The sequence below is a fragment of the Thermobia domestica genome, chromosome 1 (assembly GCF_964235325.1).
Source record: "Thermobia domestica chromosome 1, izTheDome1.hap1.1, whole genome shotgun sequence".
NCBI classification, from domain to species: Eukaryota; Metazoa; Arthropoda; class Insecta; order Zygentoma; family Lepismatidae; genus Thermobia; species Thermobia domestica.
The window spans coordinates 70834166-70846812 of record NC_137454.1 but is presented as its reverse complement, the minus strand read 5'-3'; the positions used below and the strand labels follow the sequence as shown (position 1 = coordinate 70846812).

The 12647-nt window shown below is 34.2% G+C and overlaps 1 protein-coding gene across 1 annotated transcript; it reads right to left on the bottom strand.

The window, feature by feature from the left end:
• Window positions 1–4397: 4397 nt before the first annotated feature.
• LOC145685803 (uncharacterized) lies at window positions 4398–4829 on the bottom strand. The gene has a single exon (XM_081758399.1). It carries the CDS (start codon window positions 4827–4829, stop codon window positions 4398–4400), a length of 432 nt encoding a protein of 143 aa, XP_081614525.1.
• Between the last annotated feature and the right edge of the window lie 7818 nt (window positions 4830–12647).

The following is a 12647-nucleotide window of genomic DNA, read 5'->3' as shown; positions in this document are numbered from 1 at the left end:
GACGAAACTGTACACTACTATTATTTATAAGATAGTATATGTTTTGGTCAGCATTTGTCTGTCATTGTATACAGTAAGTTCCAAAAGCTTGAATGATTGGTATTAAGAATTAGTGGGTCTTTTTGTTTAGTTTGAAGTAATAAAAATTTGATTTATACCGATGTGACTGTCAATGTCCCATGATTCAAACTATCAAATCTAGGTTAAGGGCGTTCGCTGAGTGTCTGTACCATCTAGTTTATTTGACCTATATGCATTTTTTTTTCTTTTAATGAAATGAACTGAGATTGCAATGGTTTGATTTTACTGATTTTGTCTTTAAGATTATTCTTAATTTGTGAAAATTAAAACATGTCATGTGCAACTTTAATATTTATAAATTTCTTTAAGTAACATCAAATTTTGACAAAACATGGGACATTTAACCAAAACTTTAAAGATAAATCAATAAAAATCAAACCATTAAAATACCTGTTCATTATTTTAAAGAAAAAAATCTAGGACATGAAACAAACACTCGACACCCTTAATTAAAGAACAGGCGTAACGAGAAGTCACTGTAACCCGCATATGTGCCACTGTTGCAGTATAGTTATTGTTGGTCAAATTTCGGTTGTCAGTGTAATTCTGAAGGTTTCTGTACCAATAATACCATCGAGGCCCAGACTTCTTAAAAAAAAAGTTATGATAGTTCTCACCATGGAGCTCGAAAATTTTATGAAAATAAAACTAAAACATTTTGTTTTAAAGGTAGAAATTTGTCCCTTTTTCGCTGCAGCCTTATCCGAAGTTTTGCTGATACTGAAGACACTACAAGTACACAAGCAAGTACACTCATGTCTAAAATTATTTTCGCATGACTATAACGGTCTTCTAATAAGAATATAATGTGATAATGATTTTGCAAGGTACGTTTAATACTGATACTATGTATATAATCTGGAAATGTATATTTGTGGTAAAATTTGATTGGAAAAGAATTATAAATACGAAAATTATAATGAGTAAAATAAAATGTTGCTAAATGGATAAGAAAGTTTTTATTTTCGTTTTACTGTTCTTATTTACTGCTCTTCTGACATTAAATTTTCCAGATACATGTCTTTGCCGATTATACACATACTAACATCATAAGAAATACTGAGCGAATTCATTATCGAATTATATTTCTACAAAAACATATTTATAGACACGCGACAATAATTTTGGACATGCGTGTACCATACGAATAGGATGGACTGTTCAAATAAGTTGACCATGATTGATTCGAACAGAGAACTCGGGTTGCATCCATTTATCAGTTTGTAGAATATTAATCAAACCCACTTCCAAATCCAGCAGGTTTACTTCTCCCTCCAGCCACACTTTGGAATCTTATTCTGATTTCTTCTTCATGCCAAAAAGCAAGGGGATGAATGAAAGTTTACTTTAAAATAAATAAATAAATAAAAAGTAATTAGTAGCGGGAAAAAGCACGGAAATAATGACTGTTAAATTTTATAAACTACAAGTAAATAAAAGCTTTCAGTACATTCCTTCCTGACGTAGGAAATGAATGGAGGGTCATTTAGAAAGAATTACAGTAGGGCCTTCCCAAGAATCGAATTAACGGCTGGTAAATAAATAAATATCCCTACAAGTTACCGTCTTAATAAACTTTCATTCCTATACTTACGTATCCTGAAATAGAGATCGGAGTAGAAATTTCGCCACATGTGGGAATTCCTGATGTCATTTCAAGTCATTAAAGGAATATATAAATGGCTTTTAAACGCAGAATAAAATTACTTATCGCTTCAATTGAAAGAAGTACCTCCATAGTTACTCAATAAAGGACGTATGAAATACCATGTTCTAGCTGCAAATTTACGGTCTACAGAAAATAGGAACAGAGTTGATGAAGCATTTTCAGCACTATATTCCGAAATCGACAGGCTATGATATAACTAACCCTACAGTGCCAATATGTATTTATTCCAGCGAGAAAAGTTTGGACAGCCTCTGCTATTTTCATTCTGAATCGCTATCAGTACGCAAAACGATAATACACTAAACTCACATTACGGGTTCACAACTAAGAATAAATAATTAAATTATGATACGTTGGCCAACATACTGTAAAAATGTGACAAAAAATAAATAGGCCTAACCAAAACAAAACTTGTAATTTATCCACTATCAAACTGCATACAATGACACTGCACCGTTAGTCATATCATTTAGCCAAGCAAAATGTGCTAGACGGTTCCTATATTTCATTTTACAGGAGAAATAGTGCCTATGTTTAACAAGTGTGTGTGTGTGTGTCGGGAGGGGGGGGGGTAATTTAGCCCACTCCCCAAAGGCTTACCTAAAAAAAAAAAAAAAAAAAAATCCGAACGCTGAATCTACACCGTTCAGCGAACAAGATATTTTGTACTCACTGAACTTAACAATATATGAAGAATCACACAAGCAGATAGTTTGACTATACAACTTTCACAAACCAGACGAGATATATTGCCTATACGTTCGAAGCTTGAGTTTTCGATATTAGCAGCATAAAAATACTAACAGAACATACGATGCAGGCTCCTAAAATCTTCCTTTTGAATTTACGTACCATATACAGTATAAAACATACAAAGTACCTCTTAATTGAAAGCTGTCCAGATCAAATGAGACGCATGTTCACCCTACGCATACATAAACATGTATGTACATCTTCTGAATGATGCAACTTATGACAATTAAATCAAGTGTATGAAAAATATTTTTACACCTATTACTGCATTTGAAAGGGAAAAAAAAAAACATTAATACTGTTTTGGTCGTGTAACTTTAATTCGTCTTTCAAAACATTTCGATGCATTAGAACATGCATACGTTAGTTTGTAGATAAATGGCAATACGAGATACACACACATCTATGCACTATTTTGAATGCAACACATCTAACATTTACACCATGTCACGATATTTCCACAAAAACGTGACATATTTTGAAATGTAATTAACACAAGCATCTACACATTTTATACTTATAAAAATGAATAATAATAACAATAATAATACTTATTAGATTCACAATTAATAGCACTGAGGAACACTCGCACTAGCCCTACTTTTTTTGTATTTCCATACGAAGTCAATGCACAGGCAACTAAAATAAATACAAAATAGCCAGAAGTAAATAGAAAGAAGTTCGTCTAACAAAAAATATGATATCCCAACATTTTAATACGAACAGCGGTTCTTAAAATTGCAGCGAAAACAAATAAATATATTACTGTTGTAGCGTAAGTCTGATACGCCTTTCCTCCTAAATCATAAATTAAACTAAGCCGACTTTTTTAAATTTTATTTTACCGTAATAATAATAATAGGAAGCAAATGACAAGGCAGAATATTCTGAAGTCAGCTTACGCAATATGTCTGCAAAATCACTTTAAAAATATATACTGCATTTTAAATTATAGGATATAGCCTATATACATTATTTCCCGCTCTGTATATTTGATACGAATAACTTTTACTTAACAGCACGTGCAATATGTTAAAAAAAAAAAAAAAAAAAAACTGCGAGCTGAAATTACTGAATTTTACTTAACAAAAATTGCTTCAAATTGGCAGCGATTTTTGAGACATTACTCCTAGCAGATCAATGATACAAAAACAGGTCAAAGTAGTTCGTAATAGTTAAATGCATCTGTTCCTTCCCTTTTCTTTCTTTGTCCTTACTTTCCATTCTGAGTCATGAGATTATTATTACACTATGCATTCGACCGATGAACATAAGCGAACGAATTTCGTGAATTAAATGAATGAATGCGAAAACGCTACTGCTACATCGTACAATCCAATGCAACATCATAATATGAATGAACACATGTCTATGAAATTGGTTCTAAATCTCATATGCTACAAGCATTATTGCTTTGCACTTCGTACAGAACATATAGCATACAATCAGGCATGAAAAGTTGAGATCACCATTAATATGAAATATTACACGGGTCTCGTACATAATATGTAATGTCTACTGCTTACTCACATAATTAACAGTCACAGAAGTCGATGCTTACTTTATATGGAATGTAGAAAGCATCTCTAGGCTCCTTATACATGGGTTTCCAGGCGTATACCCGCACTGCACGCTGCCAAATGGTGGAACACGACGGTGGACATGACAAACTTAACATGCACATACAATAACACAATGGCACACGTAACGTTCTTTCACTCCATCAAACCTTTCTTCTATCACAAGGGAGGTAAAGTGTGAAAACAGCTGCTACAAGTCCATTTGTACTTCGCCGAGAAAGAACACACATTGTGTTTCGTACACTTTTGTGCTGTTCTATGCTATTTAAACACAATCACACATGTTCACATATACACACACACACTTCATCATACTAATGTTTCCTAAGTTCCAAATCACACAAATGCAAAGGGCTTCGCACTTCCTCATCAGAATCGTAGAAATATCCCTGTTTTGGAGATAGTCCCTTTTGTAAACGACGCACCGCTTCTTTAATGAGGCTTCCATCACGAAGCAGTTCTTGTAACATTTCGTATGGATCTGTTGTATCCACAGGGGCTTTCTTTACACAAGACTGTCTACACTTTGGCGACAAACAAGATTCACACGAGTCCCAACTCCTGCTTGGAATTTTGTAAGGCGACACCCTGGTCTTCTGAGTTAAAAAACTCGGTCGTGACTTAAGACCAGATAACCTTAAGTTCTCTTTAATTTCTGACACTAGTTCTTCCATATCTCGGGCTAGAAAGTCCTGAGTTGTATTCTTCCTATTGCCAAGCACACACATTTCTTCTTTGCTAGGCATTATGGTTAGCCTATTGATTTAAAATTGGAGAAAAAATTTTCAGAGCAGAATCAACACTACACGCCACTCGAATATTCTCCTCCTTACTACAGTTACTCACTCGATGTCTGCTGCAATGTTATTGTTTTTGTTGCATCACTACTGCTGACGTGCTACAATCCACTTAAGTAAATAGTCCATGTAAACAATGCTTCAGGTCTGCAGTATGAATAACAAATATTACTACAATAAATAATTTATTCAATAATTGAATAGCATATAAGGTCTCTCAACATTTAGCAAAACCAGAATTTATTGATAATTTCTGTATTCCATTTGTAAACAAAATATGGAACAAAGAACGCGGATGAATACGCAAAAGCAACATAGAAAGATTCTCCTCTACGAAGTGTTCACATGTTCAGACAACAGATGGCAGTAGTAGTTATTATGATGACCCACTACAAGCTTTTTTTTTTTTCTTTCATGTAAACAGAATTGTGAGAAGTGAGAAAAACAATTGTTTGGTAACAGACGGACGTTGACCTCGACAAAGTAGTGCACAGAATTCCAGAGAAAATTTATGTACTGATACAAGAAGTATTCACGGCTTTGTAATTAGCACTCAGATTGATATGTTATAATTGTAATACGAAATTCATTTTATAAAAGAAGGGTGGGGAGTTTTGCCAGGAGTATGCTACTTAGCGATAAGAGATAGGCGAACGAGTTGTGTTTTCACTTCGCACACGAAAAGTACGAAGTTCGAGTCCAGCAGCAGAGCATTCTGACTCTATTTTCGCAGTATTTAAAACTTCTAAAACTTCAATAAAATCCTTCTTATGCTTATTTTGTTCCAGATACAGCAATTAACATTTTACACTAGAAATAATTTACTTAGTAGGGGGGGGGGGGAAATGGCAGGAGTTCAGTCAGAGTTTAGAGATTAAATGTATTATCCAAAATTTGTCTGTTAAATTGAGGAAACAGTCTCAATAAAGCTCAGGTAGAATGTCCAACGGAAAGATTCGAACCCGGGACTTATTGGTTTGCGAAGTAACAATCACTAACCGTTTACTCACGTCAATTATAGTACCTGAAGGGAAATTGTACGATACCTTAGGTTAGAATTTATTTTATTGCAGTTTTAAAATTTCTTTTGAGCACCACAACTACAGTTTTACAAGAGTTGAGTTGATTTTAACATCCCATGAGCAGCGAGGCTATTTGAGACATGGACCTACTGATTAACATGGAATCCGAACCACTTGAGCTCCCGCCGGAATCGAACCCGGGTCTTCCACGCCAAAGGCGCATATGCTAACCGCTTAGCCACCAATGAGCTCTCCAGTTTTAAAAGAACCTTGAATCACGGCGTTATCCGAGCAGGGACCAAACGAAAAATAGAAAGTCAAGAGGATGGATAAGCTCTTTAAGGAAAAGGCTATGCGTGACAAATGCAACTTAATGATTTTGTTAACGTTGGCGGATTGAAAAGTTGGAGGAAATGGGGAAAACCCCGAGAAAATCTATGGTAACGATGTTGTCCAGATTAAACTAACATATTGTGGATCGAATCAGGAAACCTTTACACCAGAAGTGACAGCTCTACCGTTGAGTAATCGTATCTACTCCATAATCTGTAATATGTTTATTGTTTTCAATAAGTTACCTGACTTTCTAAAACTTAACAAATCATATTCTATGTTTAAATCGGATCTTCACGAGTTCTTAGTAGATAAATATTACTACTCGGTAAATGAGTTTTTTGAAGATAATGTATAAATGTTTTTTTTTTCCTTTGTAAATTATATTATGATTGTATAAGCTTATAAAAGTCATAGTTATGTATGTATTATTTTATCTAAGTTTTTTCTATACCATATATGTAATTATTTTGTAATTTTGACAACTGTAAGCGTGCTCGAGAATACTCTCATTTGTATGCAAAACAGGCAAATAAATAAATAAATAAATAAATTGTAGAAGAATACTGTATAATTTTAGTTCATTCCTATAAACATGAGGGTCTTCTATTTTAAAAGCATACACTGCCGATATATTTTTCACTTAGCGACAATAAGTGTTTTGTTTTCTTAATCGTGCGTATATTCAGGGGAGGATCTAAGACGGAATCATGGGGGTGCAGCATTAAAGGGAGTGGTAAAAGATTCTCAGGTTTCTTCCTCACCGGGCTTTTGAACCACTGGTATTGTCTCACTGGGAGAACGAAAGCCCTTTCGCCCCCCGGATCCACCTCTGCGTATGGACCGCGGTGGCTTAATGCTAGAGCGCTCACTTCTTGTGCTTGGGGCCCCTGGTTCGATTCAAGTTCGTGCCAAGTGAACTTTGTGGTGGACAAATGCCGTGTGCGTGGATTTTCTCGGGGTTCTCCCGTTTCCTTCCACTTTCTTTATTTAATTCATTTCTCATCATCATCATCACCGTCTCCTTTACCCTAGCCGGGATAAACGTGGGACGTAAAACTAAAAGATTTCATTTTGCACCTATGTATATAGAATGCTAAATAAGCTTTATTATTATTATTATTATTATTATTATTATTATTATTATTATTATTATTATTATTATTATTATTATTATTATTATTATTTGGCGTTTTACGGAGCGAAATGCCAAACAAGTTTAAATTTGCGTAACAATAGGGGGTCTATATAAGTTTTGTATAACATTTAAGTAAACTAAGGATATTATATCCTACGTGGATAAGAAACAATAAAAACATGCATTTTTTACGTTTGTTGATCAAGTATGATATGATAATGTATAATGAATTAGAGAAATAGTTATTATAAGCATTTCTCTCCCTTATTTATTATATTTATTTCCAGAAATTACCATTATATGCTGAAAACAAAACAGCACCAACTTATTTTACAAACTGTCTGAACTTGTAAGCTGGTGTGTAAATATGTCTAAATGCAGCTTCTAATTAAGTGCTAAATCTATATTACCATCAAGAAACACAGAATTGAAATAGCGTGCAGTGGCATTATAATAATAATAATAATAATAATAATAATAATAATAATAATAATAATAATAATAATAATAATAATAATAATAATAATAATAATAATAATAATAATAATTATTATTATTATTATTATTATTATTATTATTATTATTATTATTATTATTATTATTTTGCCAATAGCACAATAACTTAATTTCACACAAATGTTCATTTCCAGGCTCAATGTTGTATTCAAATTCTAAGAGGATCCGATTCGTTTTCCTATTTTTAGACGCTTTAAAACGAATATTGCTTTTCTTTCGCCATTTCAACGATAAACAACACATGAATTATTTCTGATTCATTCTTGTTACTCAAAATACATAGAAATGAAGAATTGTCAATTTTACGACTGTATACAATTAATATTGCAAAATGTACTCACAGTGGTAAACTGCTATTTATTGATATGGAAACTTTGATCTTAATACAGTAAGTAAATGAAATATGCATGACTTAAATTCGGATATCGCGGACACAACGAATAGAGATAACAAATCATAGATTTCGGCATACGCTTTTCGAAAAGGTTCACGAAGTTGTTCCTACTGTAATTCCGTAATAATAATAATAATAATAATAATAATAATAATAATAATAATAATAATAATAATAATAATAATAATAATAATAATAATAATAATAGTGAAAACAAAGTATTTGTTCCCTAAGTTCTATTTCTAACATTTTGAACTCCCCCGTACTCCTCAGAAGATGTATATTTTATGAACCCTTTACCAGGGCTTAAAAATATATAATAGTAGCTTCAATTGTTTCTGTCTCCTCAAAAAACTGGAGGGACCTAGGCTCCCAACCCTGGGCTAGATCCGCAACCGGAGTTGAAAGGGGGAAATATCAAAGTTATGTAATTTTGTTAGTAATCCATTTTCCGAAAAGAACGCATCGGTTCTGAGCTTTAACTTTAACTGAACTTTAACTGGGATCGAAAGACAACCGTTATGTCATAAAGGAAAGTCAATGATATTTATTTATTTCAATACCCTTGACAGTGCTAGATGCTTCATTTATCAAATGGCAAATAAAAGAGTATACTTACATAGGATCAATTAAAATACGAGAAACGAGTATCTGATTTTTGAGGAACGAAAATAAATAGCTTACTTAGGTTCAAATAACCATACATGAATCGCATTTTGCTATGCAATTTTTCGTTTGTGTCGCATACATATGATTTTGTAATGCTATCAAACGTGATTGTATAGATACAGTACATGGTGTTTCTAACCTATTACTACTATTCGCATAATCTTTTGTAAATAATGAATTAGTAGTTAGTTACTTTTTCTGTCACCTGGAGGCATATAAGACAGTAAAAGAATATTTCCGAGCAGGATCTGCTGTCCTCTGGTGGAGGCTCTGAGAATTACGTTCTATATACTTCGATTATTGAGTTTACAATTAGGGTAGAGTGGGTCAGATTCAGATGTCCTATTTCAGCATAAGCAACCTCATTTCAAAAGCATTTTCCCGATCTTTTACGTAATTCTAATATAATATTTTGATAGATTTCAATGCTATTCAAAATGTATGATTGGTAGGTAGCAATTGCATACAGTACTTTAAATTCGCGATCTACTGTAAGTTTAATTCTGCTTTCAGCACTTCGTTTTAGGTCGCAGTGGCTCAGCGGTAGAGCGTTTATGTCTGGCACTTGAGGTTCCTAGTTCTAATCCAATCATGGGCACCGGGGACACAGAGGATGTGTCTCCTCCAATATTTGTAAAACGGTTTTCGTCTCCTCCAATATTTCAAGTATCTTAGGTTAACTAGGACTTAAAACAGGCATAGCCATGTATAACAGTAGTGTGCCAAGTTCACAAAATAATGTTAGACAAAGTGGATATGAAAAAAAAAAAAAAGTAGCTCAGAAGTTTGTTTCCAATTGTGAAAAGAATGCCAGTCTGTTTCTGCACCCTTGAAGGTGAAGGTGGAGTAAACTTTAAAATAACAAACTGTTTCTGCTTACATAGAGACCAGCAAAGCGAATTTAGTTTAGTTAAAAAAAAAAAAAAAAAAAAAAACTAATTTTTCAAGTATACATTGTTGAGCCTCATTTACATTAGTTGTAGGCTTATAGGCCTAAAACCTGTTTTCAAAACTTTATTGTTTCTGAGTATTCACTTCACACTAAATTTTATCATTATTTTATATTTGACGTAACCTGGTGTTATAACAAGGCTGAATTTTACTGCTTGAATAAATAAACAAAGTGTAAGGTGTGGGTGCAGGGTTGCCAACCATCCCGATTCTTAACGGGACTGTACCGATTTCTGACGTTTGTCCCGACTTACCAATTTTCAAAGTTAATATTTTACTGGACCATTTTTACAAACGAACAACTTATTATTTTACATACACAGTTTTATGTATAGAATAAATTTATTGCGTTTTAATTTGACTCATAAAAAAAATAGCAGCTCGTCTTTTACTTATAGTAATTCCCTATTTGTTTTGAGTTGATAATCCTACCAATTATGATAGTATATTCCACGCAGCGTTAAAATTATTGTTTTTGCAACCTCTACAGAAAAGCGACTTCTACCGCAGTGGCAGTACACTAGTGCTCAATTCAACGGGTGGCCGGCACGCTAACTATAACACATTTGTTTGTGATAAAAACCAAACATTCTACATACTTTTCTTTTTAAACGTTGTTTGTGTTAAATAAATTATAATTGTTTTGGTTTGAAATGAAATCTTTAGTTTTACGCAGTGCTTAAAGTGAGCCGGTTATGCATCCGAAAGTTCGAAAATCGGCCGGTATGGCATACCGGTAAAAAAAAAAAAAAAAAAAAAAAGATTTAAATTGTAATTTGCGTACAGAAAAGAAAAGATGTTACACATAGAAATAAGCACCGTAAAACGGGGCTACTTTTACAGGTTTTGGACTAGTTTAGATGTGTACACGGGACACTTTCTGCAACCAATGAATGATAGGCGGGTCTACTATTCTCATCATAACAATAGGTATCTAGGCTATCACATCCACTACTAAACCTAAGTCTCTACAAGTAAGTTTAGGCGGGAATAAATTAAGAAATACCGGTCAAAGTATCCTCGGGGGTGGGGCTACTTTGACATCTTATGTATTTGCTGCATAAGGTCAAAGTTACTCAACGTATGGAGTTATTTTGACATGGAATTTATGGAAAGTGTATAAAACACGGTTTTGGTCATATGTAAGGTACGGTATGTTGTATACTTGATAAGCACGAAATCTTTATTTTGTTGTGGTACATCATTATACACAACTATACAAGTTTTTCTAAAGCTTTACTTTTAACATCTTTTACTTTGAACATCACGGTGCTTTACCTTACATTCTTACTTTATTTTTTACTCTACTTTACTTTTAACATAATTACATATGTACCGGTATGTTATCTTTACATGTAACAATGGAAAGAAAAACCTTAGTCGTCAACATCACAATCGTAACAAGCATACTGAGGATTTTTGATCCACAATTACAAAACCCATACACCCATTTTTTTGTACAGGACACATTGAATCCACTCTCTTCCACCCTTCCACTTCACGTTGCTATACATCGCCAGAGTGCGAATTAGATTATTCATTTGGGGGGGGGGGGGGGATAAACAGTGGCGGATCTAGAAGTTCTTATATTATATATTGGGGGACAGGATGGATATTGAGAGGGGGTAGAAATACAATGGGAGAAATCCTTCATCCCCTCCGGCAATTCGCACCGTGGACACCATATCAGCCTTTATCTATGAAAGTATATGCAACAATTCTCACAGGAAGCACGAATTGCTCATCTGTCAAAGTAGCCCCACTCTATGTCAAAGTAACCCTAAATGTCAAAGTTTTACGATATGACGTTAGCATTGAGTCAACAAATACGTTTGTACTATCAAAGATTTCGTTGCTGCTCCTTGGAAAGTAAATACTGTATCAATCCCCTATCACCCTATTCAATAGCGGAATTTGTGCTCTTGATTTTTTCAACATTTCGGCGACCAATTCCACCCCCCACCCACCAAAAAAATTCTAACTACCGTACCACCCGCCTAAAATGTTTAACTTGGATTCGCTCTGCCATTGACAGGACTCTTTTTTAAATTCAAAATGATTATTTTCACATTGTCTGGACTTCTGTGTTTACAATTACCAGGCTGTCCCAAAAGCTCTGCACCATACATGAAAGAAAATGAAACACGAATATCAGAAGCAAAGATAAACCTTTATTCAGAGAAGTACAGGCCATTATGTTCGATGACCTTCACCCATCTTTGAGACAACAGTTCAATCTCATGGTGATACGAGGTGGCAGGCTTAGAATTGAAAAATTCGCGACAGGCAGCATGCATCTCATCATATGAATATAATTGCCGACCACACAAGAAATGTGAGAGAGCGAAAGAAACAATCTTAGGATGCAACATCTGGACTATAGACAGGATGAAGTAACAACTCAAATACGTCAATTTCAGTCAGGGTGTTGGTCACATTTTGAGACCGATAACTCGGAACATTGTCAATTTGCACCAATAAGCTCTTCCTCCTCGTTAATGCCAGATATTTCTCGTTCAGAATGGCATACACTCGGCGTAATTGTTCAGAATACAGTTCACCTGTTACAGCACGACTCTCTTGAACAAACCGAAAATGAATTATCCCGTCAATACACCATCAAACACACAACATGAGCTTTTTCCCAATTTTCCGATTTTGGTGATTTTTGGATATGTTGTAGCTGACAACCCCCCGGCCAATGTTTATATGGGGCCAACTCCCTATGACCAATTCTGTGACCT

Bases quoted from the DNA above. Each gene is read 5' to 3' on its own strand.
- LOC145685803 (XM_081758399.1), bottom strand. From the start codon at position 4,829: ATGCCTAGCAAAGAAGAAATGTGTGTGCTTGGCAATAGGAAGAATACA.